This window comes from Lepisosteus oculatus, chromosome 9, assembly GCF_040954835.1.
Source record: "Lepisosteus oculatus isolate fLepOcu1 chromosome 9, fLepOcu1.hap2, whole genome shotgun sequence".
Classification (NCBI taxonomy): domain Eukaryota; kingdom Metazoa; phylum Chordata; class Actinopteri; order Semionotiformes; family Lepisosteidae; genus Lepisosteus; species Lepisosteus oculatus.
Window position 1 is genome coordinate 3,771,109 of NC_090704.1, and position 19,793 is coordinate 3,790,901.

General features: G+C 45.4%; 2 protein-coding genes across 3 annotated transcripts in view; one reads left to right on the plus strand and one right to left on the minus strand.

The window, feature by feature from the left end:
- miga1 (mitoguardin 1) overlaps positions 1–8,721 on the minus strand; it is a 30,501-nt gene extending 21,780 nt beyond the window's left edge. Inside the window, exons 1-6 of the mRNA XM_006634683.3 lie at positions 8,521–8,721; positions 6,253–6,440; positions 4,515–4,695; positions 3,166–3,296; positions 2,646–2,778; positions 1,025–1,161 (exon numbers count right to left, since the gene is read on the minus strand). Coding sequence (XP_006634746.2) covers positions 1,025–1,161; positions 2,646–2,778; positions 3,166–3,296; positions 4,515–4,695; positions 6,253–6,357 — 687 coding nt within the window. The 5' untranslated portion in view covers positions 6,358–6,440; positions 8,521–8,721. The remainder of the gene's footprint in view (positions 1–1,024; positions 1,162–2,645; positions 2,779–3,165; positions 3,297–4,514; positions 4,696–6,252; positions 6,441–8,520) is intronic.
- Positions 8,722–10,154: 1,433 nt separating this feature from the next.
- Positions 10,155–19,793, plus strand: part of usp33 (ubiquitin specific peptidase 33) — a 30,716-nt gene continuing 21,077 nt past the window's right edge. For both annotated transcript variants that reach the window (XM_006634682.3, XM_015355370.2), the window contains exons 1-3: positions 10,155–10,358; positions 18,956–19,084; positions 19,624–19,677. In XM_006634682.3, coding sequence (XP_006634745.2) covers positions 18,998–19,084; positions 19,624–19,677 — 141 coding nt within the window. In that variant the 5' untranslated portion in view covers positions 10,155–10,358; positions 18,956–18,997. The remainder of the gene's footprint in view (positions 10,359–18,955; positions 19,085–19,623; positions 19,678–19,793) is intronic.

Sequence of the window (19,793 nt, forward strand, 5' to 3'; positions counted from 1 at the left end):
TGCAGGAAATCTATCAATAAGTCATCCTTTAATCTTACAATCTGTAGGCTTGAAAAAGTGACGTTAGTGACTCTAAATATTTAACCTTTAAACTGGCCTCCACTTCAAAATACCACAAGTATTTTGCTTTAATGGGAAAAAAATATATAAAATATGAACTCAATATGTATTAGCCTTTCAAAATCTATTAATTGTTCCCCAATCAGTATATTTAGAAAAGTCAGTGTTCATTCATAAGGTCTACAAATTTCTATCTCGTAATAACTACTTGCAGTCTATAAATTTCCTTTAGTCAGATACCCTAAGCACATCTGATTCAGTTGGAAATCTCAAATAATTCTAAAAAGGAAATGTTTTTTTTATGGAATTGCTCATTTTTTTAAATACTCACTGGATCTGGAATAATCTTTTGCATGTTTTTCAAGTCTCTGCTCAAGGCTTTGAACCCTATGACTGCACACGGGGGGAGAATAAGGAAGTGCAGACTCCTCTGACTCCTCCCATTCCTTAGCCACACCCCCTCAAAACATAACAGGCCCCGCCTCCCAGTACAGAGGTTCAGTGCTGATTGGAGGAGAGGGGTGCTTATCACAGACAGAGCCCGTGATGCTACAGGGGTTGCTGAGAGGGCTCTACTCGACTGATCTCATCCTGCTGTGCTCCATCAATCGTGTACAACTACTTGGGAAATCCCATCACATGCAGCTAGTGACAAGGCCCGGACTTAAACCTTTGAGCATATAGCCCAACCTGCGGGCGATCATCTTTACCCATTCAGCTAGAGCCCTGTAAGTAACTATGCCTCAGAATATCCAGTAGCACGTAATACAAAAACTGAAACACCTCATGACTTGATGGTGTGCTATTGTGTAGCTGGGGCCTGCAAAACTGTGCTTTCCCAAGCAGGAAGAATAAAACAACCCCCTGCATTACAATAAACGGGCTTTTGTCTGCTGTCGTCTTACGGCGTGATGCCGTGCCGCCGGTGTGACACAAGAACAGGAAGTAGTGGCTCCAGGCTCACCTCCACACTCTCCTCGGCGATGGCGTCTCCCGCCCCCAGCTTGATGGAGCTGCAGTCTGCCTCGTCCTCTGCCTGGCGGCTTCGGAAAGTCAGGGCCTGCTCCCAGCGCCGCAGAGCCTCCTCAAAGAGCTCCATACCTGTGCCGGACAGCCGCTGTTAGAGCCAGGCGCGCACAGCTGAGGGGCAGTGGCGAGACTTCTCTTTCCGGAGAATCACCGTCTGGCACCCAGGAGACACCAGGAGCTCCCAATGTCCCAGTGGACTCCTGACTGAGCTAAGCAATGACCACCAAGGGCCCTCGTAGCTCGTTTACTAGCCTTGGACAGGCTCGTGTCTGCTAGGGACCTCCGGCTAGCGCAAACCTTCCTTTCCCATCACGCTTTCCTGACTTACGAAACAACGTTGGTGCAGGTACAAATTCAGGGAAGGAGCCATTTGAATACCGAGCATTTGCACCGTACGGGACAAGTGTAAAACTAGAGTCCGATTAGATGCTGAAAAATAGAAAAATACCCAGAAACATTCCCGTTTTCTCCCTCTCTCCTCCATACAACTTGAGGAAAGCTCCTCATCTGAAACATCCTGCAGTTTTCCTCTGTTTTCTTTTCAATTCCCTGCAATGGGCATTAACCAGCGCTTATTCCTTTGCAGCTCGCAGGCTCCCTCATCTAATCTCATCTCAAGCCGTGCGACTATTTACATAGCTCCATATAGGCTACTCCACTAATCCAGCTGTAGTGTGAGCCTCCCACTTGTACGGAACTCTGAAATTTCACTTAAGAAGTCCAACTCTGCCTAAGGCGGGCACGCTGCTCTTGGTTATAATTCAGCGTCTGAACACGCGTGCACACATCTCCATCCACGTGCGAGTGCAAGCTGTTTCGGCCACGAGGCACGTGCACCACAGCGCTCGGCCACGAGCCCATGCAAGGACGAGACGGCTTCAGGCCGGTCACCAGCTCTAGCATCGGAAAAGAGAGGCGCCAGGCTGCGCCCCGGACCAACGATTCTCCCTGCGCCGCAAAAAAAGACTTCTAATAAGCTGAAGATCGGAATGCTCCGTTAAATTAATTTTAAATGTGCACATGCAAGCAAAAGCTTTACATAATTTATCTCAAATATGCATAATTGCTGCACGACCAATCGGAACCATGAATATTTTGGAAACGCAGCAAGATTCTCCCCCCATCAAAATGCATCCTACGTCAGTTGCATGCAGTGGGCGGCACGCTGGCGCAGTGCTGTGCATTGCTGCCTTGCAGCGCCGAGGCCCAGGGGTCAATTCTTGGGGAGCTCTCTGCGCGCTGTTTGTATGTTTGCGCTGTGCTTGCATGGATTTTGTCTAGGTGTTCCGATTTCCTTCCACAGCCCAAAGATATACTGATGGGTTAACCGGCTTCTGGGAAAACCGGCCCTGGCGTGACTGTGTGCCCTGCAGTGGACCCGTTGCCTGCTGGGATAGGCTCCAGCTCCCCTGCAACTCTGTGTTGGAAGAAGAGGCTAGAAAAATGGATGGATGGAGCAACTGCATACACAACAAATGACAGACACGATGGGATAAGTAGACACTGGAATGAGTCCTGAACTGGTTCACTTCACCCGAGCCTCAGAGTGAACGCACCCATGAGGTACAGGTTCTCCGGGGTTGTCACGGGGATGTTGACTGCGTTTATTTCGTTGTCCTCTGCCGCCTTGTCCCAGGAGCTGGAGTTGTTGGCACACGCGCAGCTGTTTGAAGAATTGACACTGTTTGCCTGGGGAAAAGCAGTCAAATGGCAGGTTACTTCAAGGAAGAACTCGGACAATGGCAAAGCACAGCCCCTCCGTTAATCAGTTCGCTTTCTCTGCGTTTGTACTTCCATCGCTCTTAGAAACAGGCTGGATTTATTTTCAATATTTATTTATACATACATTTAATTCAAATTCTTTTCGTTATTCATGATTCAACTGATTAAAAATAGAAGAATTCTAATGTATTTGCAGCTACAAAAGAAACTGAAAGACACTTGAAGGGTTTAGTTAAGATACAGGTCACTCAGATGGCAGTTTATTCAACAACAGACACTTGAGTTAAAACTTGTTTTAAACTACAACCTCTATATCATTGAAAAGAGGGAGAAATGATGGCAAAAGAGTCTTACTGAGGCCAGACTTTGTGCTGAACCAGAAAACCTGCTGCAAAGCGCTCCATTGGGATAGAGATTGTAGGTCTGACCAGCCTTGGAGTTCAAGGAAAGGCTGAGATTCTGTCTGCTACTGGAGCGGCTTGAATCTATCGAACAGAAAAACCAAAGCAGTCAATTAGACACAAAGGAACGTCCAAGTCATGCCTACGGGATGTTCTACACGTTTACAAATCGACCAGGGTGGCCGACTCTGGCCCTGGAGAGTCACAGTCCAGCCGGTCCTACAGGTCACCCTGAAGTCAGCAGCTCATACAGACTTGGATCTGCAGGGTGTTGAGCTTTTCATTTTTGATTTAAAGATTTTCCAAATGATTTCTAAACTACCTAATTGACCACATCTCTTGCTTAGGTCAAGGCAAAGGTTTTGCAAACTGATTACTCCAAGTGACCCATTAGACCTCCTGGGCCTCACCATGAACAGGACAGGCCACTAATGTAACAGACTTTACAGACCGGAAGCACACATTCTGTATATTCCATACCTCGAGAACATACTGCATTCTCACTACAGTGAGTCGCACCGCAGCGATAATAATGGATTTTAAGAATTAAAGACACGGTATTGAAAACAAGCAAAAGAAATATGCTGCCCAAGCTTATTCAGCATGCGACGTGCAGCGTTTTCAAACTCCACGTTCCGATCAAACAAACAAAAAAAACCCACAGCAAAGGAACATGATGAAAGACCCTTTAAAGAACTATTTCAAATGTTTCCTGCCTTGTGGGTTTCGTTTCTGTTGTGCAGTGCACTGCCTTGTGTCTGGATGAAACGGGGGGTCAGAGGTCCCGGAAATGAGGATTTTCAGATGGATCAGATCAAAGCGAACCGGTACACAATGACACCTGGCCTAAATCAACACGACGCAAGCACGGTGATAAAGAACTGAAATTAAGTCACCTAATACGAGAGTACAATGGAAATAAAACCAGGTGCACTGATGGGAGGCGAGCAAAGCAGTGCAGTGCAAACTTACACTATTGCTGAGGTTTTTTTATTTTAATATTAATTCTGCTTAATTTCTATTAATTTTTTTTTCTGGTTGCTTGAGGTTCCTGGATGCATGATCATCGGACACGAGTGATGTACTCTGCTTCACTTTCCGCTAGACGAGAGAGTCACACCGGCACAGCACGGAGACGTTCAGAAACGGCGCGGCCTGCTTTGTTTTTTTGCGGAACGGTGTGAAATCCAAGCAGGGAAATGTACCGAACCTTCCTGTTCACTTGAATCTCCGCATATAAGGAAATCATTCGTTTTTACAACAAACTAAAACAACAGCTATTACCGTGCCCATCTGCTCTACCTTTCTCGGAGGGGGCAGTGGTGAGGAATCCTGGGACGAAGTTCTCCTGACCCCATGGAGGCTGTGGTGTCTTTTTAGTCTTCCCTTTCCTCCTTTTGAAGTGACGAGCAAGGAAAATCAGAGACACGGCGCCGAAGGCAGCGACAGCAAACAGCTTTTTCACGCCAGGGCTGCATCTCACCTGGGGGAGGAAAGGAAGACAACTGGGGCTGGGAGCTGCAAGCACGTCAGAGCCGGCCTGACTCTGAAGGAGAGCTTGCGGAGATTAAACAAGAAAAGGCATTACAAACGGACTGGATTAAGCTGCACTCAGCCCTGGGCTCTTTATGAATACCACTGTGAATCGTAACAAAATAAAAGAGCTGCAGATAAACCGAGATCACATCACAGAGCGTGCAAATCTCATCAGCGCTAGAACATTCGGTACCATGCTTTTTTTTATGCGCAATCTTTAGATATTGCCCGTTATTCCAGTGGAGCCAAAACAGTAAACAAAAATGGATCCATAAGGGGCAAATTTCACCTTCGTCATACAGTATTGTGCATTTTACGCATCATCTCAAATGAACGGAAGCAATGGTACTGCATTTTACATTGCAATTTGACCATGTCCAGCAGTGGAAGAAAGCTGTCCCTTCAATATTGCACTCCCAGCTGCAAGACAAAACTGCCAAGCAGGTCAGCCAGACTGAACGCAGAATTTCTAACTATACTACTAAAGAGCAGGAAAAGAGTTGTTGCAAGTCTACTACAGTCATTTCTTCGTGGAGTACACCTCCGTTTTGGAAACAGTATCAATACCAGACAGACTCAAAGCTGGTTGATAAAACCAGTCTCTCTCTTGGCTGGATTTATGATCTTGGCCACCTCCACCGCACTTGCTAATACGTTCCACAAACCACTTCCCCGGCTGCACCAGCCTTCCGTCTGGAGGCACATCCGTCTTTTCTAATCTTCGCCTCGCACTGACGGAGATCGAACACTTACAGCTCTCCATTCAAACACTCATTCCTCAAGCGATGCTTCTATACCAACAGGCACGTTGGCGACACTGGGGCCTCTGAACGCAACCTTACTCGTCTCCCATTCCCACAGAAAACGTTTTCGGTCTGAACACAACAGTCTCTGTAGCCAACACAAAAGCACCATAGCACAGCCTAGTTTCGAGAACACAACCTACATCAATATGAAGCCCCGTATTAAGGATCAAACCTGATACAGAGTCAGGATTGTTATTCTCAGTTTTGGATACACGTCATCAATTAAGAAAACTAATTCACAAGATAATCATATTATTCCTTATGGATATCAGTTCTCCTGATAAACTGCATTATTTAGGAACAAAACCAGGACTGAGAACGTGGATTCTGTGAGTTTCGTGTGTGGCAGGAATGCTTATCAGAGCCACTAAGTGTTATCGCTTCAATCAATGGAGCAGCTCAGCTGTAAAGGCACCGCGCAGTAAGACAACAGGGTGGGACACAGATGTGTCTGTGTGTGCGCAGAGCAGGGCTGGGCGCGGAATCAGGATGCAGAGCATGAAGGAGGCATGCAACAGTGATGAGAGAGCAGCCGCAGTGTGAAACCGAGCCCCGAAACACCAGGGTCGTGATCTTATCTGCGGCTGTACAAAGCCCAGTGGCTCCCTGTTGCATGAAGGGTCTCTCCTGGCCTTCCCCCCCGCCCGCCGCAAAACAGTCCCCAGGACGAAGCGCCAGCCCAGCGCCGGACCCCTTACCTGTGGGAGGGAGCTGTAGAGCGAAAGAGGGAGCTCCCCGACCCGCAGCGCCACGGTCTTCAGGGACGACTGGGAGTTGACGTTACTAAGCGCGTCTTCAGTCATGCTCCCCGTCTCCCATAATCCCCCCCGAGCAGCCGTTTACCCCATGCCCATCGCGGCCTCCGCTGCTGCTTAAAGGACAGCTCCTGGACGAGGGGAAACAGCCCGAAGACAGATATCTGAGCGCCGACTGCTCATCATCCGGCACCAGGCGCGCTACTGTCTGACCTCCAGCTGTAGCACATAACAGTGCCAACCGCAGTACCGAAACCGCCTCAGCAGAGAGACCGGCGCACTACCACTACTATATCACTATCATCACTACCTGCCAAAACAGGCTAGAAGAGCCAAACAGGTCTCCTCTCGTTTGTCAGGATTCTTCGGTTCTTATTCGAAGCCCATTTTGACCTGAGACCATTTTCGCTTTTCAAAAAACGATATTTTATCTTGTTTCCTCCCTCCTCCCTCCCCCCTTTGCTAGAACAAAGACCGATCTGCATACATATAAACGCACGATCAGCCCCTCGTGTCCCTCAACTGTCCCTCCCCAGCCCAGAGCAGGTGCTGACGGGACAGCGATCTCGCAGGCTGCGTTCGGCAGACTGCTCGCAAACATACCTGACCTGATTCATAGGCCCTACTTTTGAGCAGGTTTCCCTTCCCAAATGTGCCTGTGCACCAACAGGCCTCTCCCCCTCCTCGGGATAGGGACACTCCACCGCCCTCGTGCGCAGCGAGGCGAAGCAACGCCGCCCGGATTCAGCTCGCTAACTAACTGACTGACTAAGGGCTGTGCCACTCGGGAGAGCCCATCGGGAGGGCGGAGCGTTGGTTCTGTGGCTGGGAGGTTGCCAGTTCGTATCCCGCGGCCGGCAGAGGAATCCTACTCCATTGGGCCCCTGATCAAGGCCCTTCACCCCAGCTGCTCCAGGGGCGCCGTATAAATGGCCGACCCTGCGCTCTGACCCCCTGCTTCTCTCCCCGTCTATCTGATCTCCGTGCTCAAGGGCTGCCCTCCAGCAGGATTCACACACCTCTTTAAACCCCCATCTTCTCGGGACAAGGAGGGGCTTCAGCTTTGGCCCATTAAGCAAATAACGAGCTCAAATAACGTGTAAGGAACCCCAGGAACATTGTGGGCCCCCCAGGACTGGAGCTGTACCCCCCTGAGCACAACTGCCAACCGTTCAGCTCCGTATGCGTCTGCGATGCAAAAGGACCTCATGGCTGATCACAGCACCAGACTGGGGCTAGAAAGCTTATCAACAAGACGATTAGGTAGGCGCTGGTCTTTAAGGCTCATTAGTCCCCCCCGCTGAAAAACCTGTGAGGTGAACGAGAGCACGTGGCACAAGGGGGAGACCTGGAGCTCCTACCTGCACAGAGAACCTGCCCTTTCGACATTTACTGCTCACCTGTGGGTCTGTTATTCACACATTCCCTGGAAGAAAAATTCGAAACGCTTGTTCGTTGACCTAGTTAACTCTCCTTTGGACGGAAGATTTCGAATGAAAGATTTCAAACAATACAGCTTAAGTCTATAACATATAGATATATAAGCGTTAATTCTCAAACTAAATTTCAAGTGGCAGAATGTCAAACGAAAAATCATAAAACGAACTAGGACTGTTAGGGGCTATAATTACTGTAGCTCCGTGCGGCTTTTACCAGCAAAATGGGCTTAACAAAATTGCAATAACCCTGCGCTGTGCAATCAACAAAAACGATATCAACTACCATATCTGCAGACGGCAGCATGCACTTACGCAAATTCAACACAAAGAAATAAACCATTGTGTACTACTGCCAATGTCGGTTCGGGTTTCATAATAAACAACGGTTAACAAAACTGATGATACATTTAAATCGCTTGCCGGCACCAGCGATAAACCTAATTCCAGTAATAGCCGAACCCTAAAACGTGTGAAATCTGTGCGTTTGATTCGTTTACAAGTCAAAGGAAGGCAGGTGCACAATAGGAGTAGTTCAGGCAGCTCGCTTTCAAAGCAGTAGCTACTGGGGGGATACATTTGACAATCAGGGCGCTGGGGAGCCCCCCCAAAAAAAAACATTTTGCAATTGCAACATGCAGTTTTGCCTGTACTGTTACTGTCAGGAAGAAAAACGACACCCCCCGCCACCACCACACGCATACACACCGCCCCGGTCCCTATACCAGAGACTAGCAGTCGCCAGTACACCTTACTGATGAGACCAGAGCCTTACCGTCAGTTTAATAGCGCGGTCTTCACGGCAGCAGCCAAATGCCGGAGTTTCAAGACGAGGAAACCTACCTACCTACCCACCCTCCCGAGCTGCTACCAGAAATCGCTAATTAAGCCTCACGGTTCAATTGCAACAGCGAGTGAATGAGTGCCGCCTGCAGCCTGACGGAGCAACTTGTCGGCGCTGGGAACTGCTTCCTGGGTCAGAGAACAGCCTTGCAGCAGCCTCAGGGCTGTGCTGAGATTGCATCTGTGTGGGCGACACCCTTGTGCGCCCACCAGCCTCGCATCTATTGTTGCAATCGCCTTCATACTCATTTGAAATGTCCAGAAATTCCTCCCCCCTTCTCCTTTTCCGAAGTATGAGCCGATGCGCGATGGAATTGGCAAATTCTCAGACTCGCCTCACAAAACACCAGCCCAAAGAGGAAATTCAGTAAGACTATGACAGAGAGACACGCTGTCTGATGGTAGTCATTTTCATTACCAGTAGACGTTAATTTCTTGAGCATCTTAAACCAATAAATAGCAGTTCAGACCATGAGAAACCCTTTGCTAATTTCTACTGGAACCCAATGGAAATTGCACCAGGAATCTTCTAGTGGGGATCCTGTCAAATGTAACTGCTGCTTAAACTTTAAATTGGGGGTTAGCTCATTCTACCTGATTTCTGTGTTTAAAAATGTAAAAACTGAAACTCTGTTACAGGGGAGGAACAATCAATTATTATCAGCATTGCCATTACTGCTAGAATATAAAGTAATTTGTTTTCCACCAATCTATAAATCTGTTAATCATAATAATTCATTTATAATATTAAGAATTGATTTCTGCAACATGCTAGACTGCAGAAAATTTCTGAATCCATTTTTATATCAGTTCTGAAGGGTCCCACAAATTATTTTTCCAGAAAATATTCACTTATTTGTAGCATTATTTAATAAATACATATTTAATTGTTTTTGTATGATAGTCCATATCCTACAAATACATACGGCGCAAGCTTTTGTAAAATAGATGTTCAGGACAAATTCAAACTTTCAGGCATGCTGAAACCATTGTGGACAAATTTCTTAACAATCAGGGATAAAAAAGATATCAGAGGGAAGTATTTGGCAACAAATTAAAAAAGCCACAAAATATATAATTTTAAGAAGAGGAAAAGCATTCAAAAATTAAATAAAAACATAATAATTAAATAGAGAGATCAAAGTACAGTTAAGAGTCTTCATTAAAAATATTTCATTATACCTTTCTGGTGTTTTTGTTTTAAATATGGTACAATTTAATTGAGCAGGAAGTCCTAGCAGAACTAGAAAATGGAGCAGCTACAGACACTAAAATTAAGTTAAATTATATGATGTTTGATTTCACTATTTATGGGGTTTAGTTGTTTTTATTAGCATTCAATACCCCTCAAGGAGACTAGAGTGGTTGTTTGTTTCCAGAGGGTGTAGTTCACCGCTCTGCCACCGGGGGGCACTGGGGCTGTGGGTGCGCCACCGTTCGCTCCCGCCGGCCTGTGTCATTGCTTGCCCAGTGCGCCGCCCTTCCCGGGCAGGAAAAGCCGTGCGGCCAGGGCCCGCTAGGCGGCGCTGCGGCGATCGTGCGAGCCTACTTTCCACGGTGCAGAACCGGAAGGAGCTGCCCCGCGGGCATCGGCCGCCGAAGTAGTGGAGCAGGAGGAGCAGGAGCAGCAGCGACCTGGGAGCTGAGCGCTGGTCGAGTACGAGGCACATTTCTCCGAAAATGTAAAGGATATACAGTAACGCCGCTGCCTTTCTGACGGGAGTAACTACACCCCGCCTCCCCCCGACCCTCAACGTTTCCTTTGAGAAGGTAGGCTGGAAACGGTGTTTGCAGTCGGTTGCGTTGGCCAGGCATTTTCTAGAATGTCACTGTTTCGGGGGGATATTTAATTTCATCATGGCTGGGTGAAGAAACATACATTTCTGCCGGGGGGGGGTGGGGGTGCGGCTCTTCTGGAGCCAAATTGTTCGCAGGAGCGCGGAGGCGACCGGTGCTTGGCTGGAACTTGCTCATTTATTCTCGGCTGCGAGTAGCTGTCACTCCAGCCCCCCCGGATATCGGAGAAGTGACTTTTGTCTAGGTTGTCTGGGTCGTTTCCATCGAAAACCAGAGCAAAAGCAACAACCACCCAACCAACCGCGCAAAAAAGCAGCTTTATCTACCGATATCGTTTGCACCTCGGTTTACATTGTGCAGCTCTCGTTACGCAGTTACTCAGCCGCACCTCATGAGGGTTTGTGGATGTTTTTTTTTTTGTAGCGAATTAAGGCCAGCCCTCCGCCGAAATGGCCAGATGTCAGGCGGTGAGACAAGCCAAGCCTCCCCGTTATTGTGCAGGGTTTTTCGTGTGCCCTGGTCTTGTTCAGCCCGGTGTTTTGAAGGAGCTGGTAGTGATGGTTAACTGAAGGGGTGTGCGCACCTGTTAGGAGACGCATCGTGCAGTTCGCGTCACTGCGTTTCCTGAGCATGAGCGGCCCTGCAACGCAACGCATTCACATTTCACTAGGAATCCCGTCATTCCGGGACCTTCATTTTTTTTTTTAATTGCAATATTATTGCAGCAGTGTCGCTGCGGGAACGCGTGGTTCTTGGGTTTAAAGGTGGGCACGTCACGTTGGGGTCAGGTTTACAATGCTTACAAATGCCGGCGCTCTGGAGCGCCCTCATGCCAGGGGGGTTTCGTCTGAATCTGTTTAAAAAAAAAACCCACCTGCGTGTCTGAAAGTGAAATATCATGAGCAGTCTTATCAGTTGAATGTGCCTTATCTAGATAAAGCTTGGTCTCATTCATAAAAATAATTATTCTTCTTTCAATAATAATAATAATAATAACAACCATCTTATTGATGATATTTCTTAATAATCCATCATAAATGCGTGCTGGTTGAGTATTCTGTGTGTTACTGTTGCAGTATGTGCATCCTTGTCTTTCTGAAAACGGTAATAAAACCAGCACTATAACTCACAAATGTGTTCGCTGCTGGCAGGAAGTTTAGAAAGTAAAATCGTTATGTTTAAGTATCACATTGAAAGTCTATAAGATGTTGGCACTCTGTCAGCTGTGTTACCATCGGTATGCAAGCCAGAAGTGCCTTGAGAAAACTGTTTCTTGCCACTCTGCTCAGAGGATAAATTCGCAGTTCAAGAAAATGTTATATAATCTGAAAGTGCAACGTGTTTAATATTTTAACAGTAGGGAATCACTCAGGTTTCAGAAAGTTCCTTAGCATTAAAAGAAAACTGACTTCAGTACTTTAGTGCAGGGGCTTGTGGTTCTGGGGATCGCACTGGCGTTCGTTTCCATTCCAGCTGAGCTCGTTACGTAATTGAATCCTTTAATTGACCCAGCACATTGCTCGATTGGAACCTTTTTGACTCTGTGCAAGTTGGAGATCCTCTGTGTGACCCATGAATCACAAGAGTTAAAAGGGAGCTTCCAATACGTCTGGGGACTGAGAGCATTTAAAGAGGGGAAAGTGTACCTCTTACTAGGTCAATTAAGGGTTCATGCAACTGAGAGCTCAGTCAGCAGGTGCATAGGTCCCCAGGATTAGCGTGGGAACCCCTGTATTGGTGTCATGTTTGTGTTTGGACGTGCATCTCTCTCCCATGAGGCAGCCACTTATTTTTTAACCAAGTCTTGCAGCCGCAGGCTTTTAAAAGCACCCGAGCGCTGACAAGGTATGAAGTACGGTATCAGTATGCTTTAAAGGTCATGATTTTGCACTGAAACGGCAGCCGATAAAACATTAGGAAAACAGCCACGCGCTGCTTAGATCGTTGAACAGCCCATACTAAGGTGTTCTAGGAAATACTATTAAACTATTACTCATCATCAATGTGTGAAAAATGAAAGATGTTACTGTCAGTGCATTTGAAAGTGTATTTGGAGGCTTAAGTTTGTATTAAACGGGCAAGTGTAGAGAGTTGAGTAGTACAGAAGAAGAGGGAAGAGTTATCAATGAAAGAAGCAGAATCGTGCTTCTGGAGAACACTTGCCCCTGTTGGATTGTTTTGTGGGTTCCCTGTGTGGTTCCGTGTTTACCCTGAAGTCATCGGATCAGAGGGCTGTGGATGCTGATTTGCTGAGCCATCCGTTGTGTTAAATTGCCATAATTGGGATTGCTTTTGAACAGCAGCAGCACTGGAGTGCCGGGGTACTCAAGGACAGTCTTACAGCCTTTAATTGAAATTTTGTGTTTTTCCTCTTGTGGCTTTATTTTGAATTGATTGCATTAACAAGCAATTCAACTGTTAGATACTCTAATTATATTGGAATAAAAAAAAACTGCTTTAGCTGATTTGGTCATATAAGGTATGAAATGTTCTTTTTTTGGCTACAGAAAACCCTCCATGTGAGTGAGGCTGGGTGTCTGTTCATTTCATGCCTCTTCTAAAGTGGCAGAGGGTCATTATGATTCATTCCAACAATTAATTCAGGTGTGCCCTTGTCAGTTAGGTGACACTGTGCACTACTTATGTAAATTAGCTCTGTTCTCCTAAATTGTGCATTTTTTTTTTATTCATGCACTACAGTGGTGATTTCAGGGCTCAAGTGTCACCCACTGTGAAGGTCAAGTGAGCATCCTCTGATTGTGCTGCTTTAAAGTAGAGGGCAGTGTTCTCAGACGGCACACGTCTTTAAACAGAAAGTGCTACAGACAAGTCTCACCCTGGTTTTGTCATTCTGTTTTTGTCTGTTTCAAAGAAGGCCATCGTGTTTGCTCAGTCTGGATTCAGTTAAAGCCTTTTTCCTCACCCTGCTGTCTTGGAAGCGGCGAACCTCTGTTGTCACTTGCTCAGTGCCGAAGGAGAGCTCTGGACCAGGTTTGCTCAGCTGGAGAGACTTGTCGACTTCATTCGGACATGAGGCACGGGTCACGGCGAAGTTAGTATGAAGAGCTTCGAGCAGGGAGCTGTGTCAGTGTGTCGGCTGCAAAGAAACAAGCAGAGGTCTGTGTTTAAAACCAAGAAGCGGAACACTGTTACCCACAGGGTTGTGAGAATATGGAGCGAACTACCCAGCCCTGTTGTTGAAGCTTCTTCCAAGATCCTGGGATCGATCTACTCTTCCCAATTAGACGAGGAGGGCTGGATGGCCTTTTCTCGTTTGTTACCTGTCTCATGTAGTGGGAGTCTTTTTTTTTTTTAAAGGACACTGCATGTCAACCTTGTGAGTACCCTTTCTGCGTGCAAGAAAGTATCCATGTGACTGCGCCGTGCTGTCCACCGTCTTGTCAAAACAGGAATCAATAACAATAGCGAAACCATTGTACACAATAGATGTTCTGCTGTGATTTTAGGGCAACATGCAAACTGTCATTAAGTGCGTCTTGCAGCCAATGTCCATATTAACATTTTTGCCAGGTGTGTGAACTGCCTGACCCCCAGACTTAAAAGATGACTCTAAAAGATGATGTGCTTTGCAAATTGTACAGATGTACGATCTATGGTAGGAAACGGAAGACAGGTTTTTTTAGTTTTCTCTTCTGTTCTGGTTTATTTTTCTGTTCGCAAAAGGGGTTAGTTTTGAAGCTCTGTCATTGCGAGTGCTGGAGAGGTGCTTTAGGCCTGGGGTGATGTATTGTATGTGTCTTCTCTCGAGGACGGGGGAACTGCAGAATATCTCAAGCAGTTGTTCGTTCTCTGGCAGACTGTCAAGTGACTTTGCAGCTAATTCACTTCCTCCGGGAACCTGGCCCAGTCACAGTTTTCAATTCACTGCAAAAAAGGAGTGAAGTCTTTTGTTGACTTTTCAGATGTTGGATATTTAATTAGGTGTCTTTAATTGGTGGTGTGTTTTCAGATAATGCAGAAGAGTCCTTCTTGCACGTCCTGTACAGTAGGTTAGAAGTAAGGTGTCCTGATAGAGCAATCACATCAGTGGTGGAGTTCAGGTTGTCTCTGCACAGTGTCTGCATTTGCCTTCAAAGGTGCCAAAGCTTGAACAAAGAAAGAACATGTAGCTGGTTCTGGAAGACAATATTAGAAATGTCTGAGAGCTCTGTTTCTGGATTAACTGCGTGAAAGAGTAAAGGCTACAGTTCTCCCCAGGTGCTACAATTGTTTTATCCAGTGAGTTTTTACAAATCTCTGAGTAGGGCACAAGTAATTTTATAATGGCAAGTGTGTATGTGCATCCTATATTGTTTAAAAATGAGAGTGGGTGCCCAAGCTCATGACCCGAGCTGCTGTGTGTCAGGAAATGTGCAGGGGTGCAGCAGCTGAGGGAGGAGGAGTGCAGTGCACTCTCCTGCTCAGACAGTGGGCGTGGAGCCTGGTTTGGGAAGCCCTCCCCTCTCTGGAGATCTTCGGATGAGCGACACGCAGCGGAATAACGGCGGTCTCTGTCATCATCATGCCAGGCATTGTTCGGCAGGGATAATGGTTACGTACCCTGCGGTTTTCATAGTTTTGCAGTATTCTCAGTGAAATCAACAAGTTCAAGGCTTCTCCAGCTTCTGTTCATGGGGTCTGTAGGTGGTAATTGTTTGAATCAGTTTCCTGTTTGAATTGGGAACTATCGAGTCTTTTAAAATATGGTATGTGTATTCTAAAGTGAGTAGTTATTCCATAAATATTTCATTGCACATATGGCATATTTTGACTATAGGGTCAGAGTGTGCTTTCTCTTTCTAATTCAGTGTTTGCAGTTGTAATTTCCTTACAGTAACATTCTGCCATTTCTGTTGTCCAGTACGAGGTTAAAATGTCACATTGGAGAAACACCTTAACATTAACATAGGTTTGTATAACTTGCTTGTGAATCCTTTCTGGGGATATGTGTTTTTTTTAGCACACTGTCACTGCTATAAAAAAATCTTGGGAGAATCTTAGCGAAATTAGTGTGATTTCTTGAAATAGAAAGTGTTATTTAGCAACATTTACATTTAATGTGTTTACTTCGCAAAATTTCCATTAAACCTCAGCAGTAACTGAGTCTTAATGAACCTTTTTTTAAGGAAAAAAAGTTCCAAGATCATTATTCTGTTCTCTGTTTTGTTTATAGCCACAACAGGCACTTTCCTTCTAAATCCTGCTATGTTGGAGAAATCTTTCATTTTGTTTACAGTCATCCAGTACGATAAGTGTCCAAGATAAAGCACACAGCACCTCGTCTTTTTCTCAAATCTCCTGTGGTGTCGTTTCTTTGTCAGCTGCCTTCCGGGGTGTTAAACTCAATTACCGAGCATTGGAGGTAGCCCAGTCAGATAGATGCTGGATCAATAAAGACGTTTGCAATTCTGCTGAGCAGAGGAAACAACCGTATTGATTGGTGCCGTGTGTTGAATCTGAAGCTGAGGTGTGTACGATTATTGTTAGAATGCTGTTTTTTTTTCCAGTAAGAAACAAACAGGTTCACTTTGTCTGTAAGTGTGTCTGAGATCTGCTGCTCGTGTTATCGGCCCTTCCCATATGTCCGTTGGGGATTTTGGTCTCAGATGTTTTTCACTTGATATAATCTGGAAGACAGTGAAGATAAACACATTTCTGGACTTGCCGTAGCACAAAACACGTCATTATTGCATTGTAGTGCAGCTTGAAGTAGCGTGAGATTTATTTGTTCCTTATCCATATTATTTTTGTGAACCTTGAGATAGTGTAGTTTTCCATGTCATTGAATAATAGGACGCTTTTAGGGGCCTTTAATCCTGCAGGTACTGTATATTGATTGTTAGCAGCAAGTAGTTTCAGATTCACTTGTGCTTTTGGTGTTGCACTCCACTACTGTACAGTTCAATTATTAACATCCGGTAAACCGGCTCTCAGAGTTTTCCTTTGCGGTCTGTTCCAGCTGGTTTCTACAGTAGCTCTCACTTCCCCAAATGAGCCACGCTACTGCTAAAAGGGGAGTTGACAGGGCGCGTGTCAAAGCTTTCACACGTGTGAATGTCACACCTTCTCAATGGAAAATGCCTCCTGCCTAAAAGAAAATCTGTGGGGCCTGTCTCCAGAACGTGGGATTATCCCCCTCTGCCAGGTGTCCGCTCCTAAGTCCTTCCTGTGGTGCAGAGCTGTGTCTCGACCAGAAATCTCCATGCTCATCACAGGCAGCTGGGAACCTGAAATCCATAGCACGGCATCGCTGTTATTCTGTTACTTCACCCCCAAAAGAAACACCAATATAGTAAAGTGTGTACAGTAACACAGTTATATAATATAGTGTGCCCTTGTCAAATGGATCTTTTCTAGACTGAAGATTGCCCGTCCACTTTAAAGATCTTGCTTTCAGGTATCTTCTGCATAATTGAGATTTGTAGATGTGTTTGACAGTGAAACAGAATGCATGCCTGTCTTAACATTGTTCTTAGAGGTTACAATCACCCTGTCTGAGCTCCTGATGCCTACAGATGTAAGAGCGTGTAAGTGGCCTGTTACTGGTGCTAATTCTGAACACTCTAGGAAGTTTCTGACTTTGTCTCCTTCACTGGCTTTTTATAGGCTATGCTCTGTCATGCAATTAAGATATGCCAATCTCCAGAGTTTTGCACTGCACCTAAAATAGATTGCTGTTCAGCTTTGTATGTTGTACTACCCAGTAAGCTGTTATTTAATGGAACCAGCTTTTATTTTTTATTTTCATTTTATTGCAGTCTTGCTGTTTTTCCCTAAAACTCTGCATTGAGCTCCTGTGATTGTCAGCCCTCTTGCAACCTCTCCGAGTTTTGTAAACTCTTCCGTCACGTTGTGTTTTGATGTTTTCTGTATAACAAAACTTGCATTTATTATTTTGTTTACAATCCAAAGTTTTTTTTTCCCAGTGTTAAATGCAGTTTGTACACCACATTTGTATCAAGAAAGTAAATATGCAGGCTATCTGACCACACCAGTATGCATTATATATTAATTTTCATATTATTGCAGGGACTCAGATTTCACAGGCTATATGAGCAATGGAAACATCAACACAATATCTGCACACCATACGTTTCTCAGAAAATGATTAATGATTCATACCTTACGAAAGCCGTTTCCTCTGAGTGTAGTAGCCCCATTTCAGTAGGAAGTATTGTTTTCCACTGTATTCTGTAGTTGTTTTCGGCTTGGTCAGAGGATGTCATTGAAAGGGTTCGGAAGTGTGTACAGTTATTTTTCCTGGTTAGGGCATTTCTTTTTTTGTGTGAAATTGGAAAATAATATCAAGACAGCTATGAGTGCTATTTAGAATAAAATCACCGTTAGTGCTTGATGTTTGTTCGGTAGCAAAGCCCTGATTCCCTTTCCTGGGTACTGTCTCTGGGGACGTGTTAGCTGTCTGAGCCTTTAATTCATGTATAATTCACAACAGGAGTGGCAGACTGCAGGGGAGCCTGGCAATAAACGCCTGATGAAAAGGGTTTTCAGTAGTACAACAGACCTGTTCCTTCTGAACGTGCTGTAATTATGACATGAAAAAAAATCAAGAGGTTTAGAAATGGAATGCATATGAGGCAAATGGAGTTCCTTGTCCCTTCTGTCCAGTTGCAGCCTCTCTCTCTCGTATGTACCACACACACAATTATAATGTGGCACATTATTCCCTGCTAACTGCAGCAGCAGATGTCTGTGCAGAGTCTGGCGAACCAATATGCTGAACAGGGCAATATGATGGAAGCTCAAAGTCATAAATCACAGGGAGCACGTTCGGGTTGTCATTTGCAGTAAAGCAAGCAATGTCGTTTGAGGAGTAACTGGGCTTTTTTTTTTGGCAAGTACTGTATTAAATAGTTAAGATTTAAGACTGATGCTTGCAGTAAAACATGAGCTTTTTTACGTACCAAATATTCGGGCTGTAACCCCTTCACTCCACTCCCATGCTATCGAATGATGTTTCTGTTGTAAAAAAGGGCCCTGAGCTAAAGAAGATAGTATTTATGTTTTTAGACTGTCAGGTTTTGATATGTGGTTGGATAAAAAAATAAGAATACATTGGAAAATTTTCTAGCCGTTAAGTTTCAAAGGGGATTGAAAGCAATGCGTGGAATCCTGTCTCTGTGGGTTTGCCAGCAGCCATAGCCTTGTGTTTTGTATTTGGTTTTGTGATTTTCTGATATAATCCACATCTCTCCCTTTATTGTATTCTGGGTACCTTGCATAGAAACAGTTATAGTAATGATCACTATTTTATCGCTACTTTATCAGTGCATCTCTGAAAAGGGCGTAATAGTGTGTACAAAAGCAGAAGCTTGGGAAGCCTGGAAGGGATAAAGTTGAAGTTTTTATCTGTTAAACTGCATTTCTTTTGAAGTGTTATTGCAGAAGACTGGCGCATCTGGAGAATGTGTTTCTTGTGCCACAGTCAGCTGTGCCCTAGAGGTTAAGATCTGACCTCCCTGTGGTCCTTGTGGCACAGGGTGTTTGGCTGATGTGGACTGACAAGCGTATCACAAGCTGTCTCAGCTCTGCCTGTGCCGTGTCTCCCGCAGGAAAGCTTCATTCCGAGGACGGGCAGGCATCTGTCTGGGAGAATGTCGCCCGTCGGAGTCAACGGTGACTGTCCGCACCTGGAGTGCGTGGGTGAGATCACTAAAGAGGAGCTGATCCAGAAATCCCATGTGAGTTCGTGAAAAACGGTGGTTAGGGAAAACCACTCCTTCACAATTGATTTGCAGCAGTGGCTCCCTGTCCTGGTTCTGATAACCCCCCATGCCTGCTGGTTTCCATTCCCTCCCACCTTCGGTAGAAGCCTTATCCAAAATCTAGGAAGTTGCTTCAGTTGAATATTTGCGTTTTGTATCTAGTCACAAGTTGGCGGTTTTATTTCACTTACAGTATGGCTATAGCTCCAACATGCGAAAGAGCTGGGAACAAACAGTTCACATTAATCTTCTTGTTATTAATAAGTCAATGAAGGGTTTGATTGTGTACCTGAGGGCCCAGCTGTAACAGAAACCAACTGGTGTATTGTGTGTCTCCAGGACCAGGATTGGGCACCATTGATTAACAGTAACATGCACACAAATGCCTGATCAAAATGATGTTGTTACAGATGTAAGGCAAAGTCCTTTTCCATAATTTGTATATCTCAGTTTTGTGGTGTTCTGGTTTCGGGTTTAAGTACAGTATGTGTGACAATCCCACAATGTCTCTGCAGGGCAAATGCCAGGACTGTAAAGTTGGTGGACCAAACTTGTGGGCTTGTTTGGAGGTGAGTATGATAAAGCATGTTTCTGACAGAGCCGGCTGGGAGGCAGAGTACCAGCACGGTTTTAACTGCAGTTAACCCAGGCACATGGCAATGTATTCACAACGGCCATAACCAGT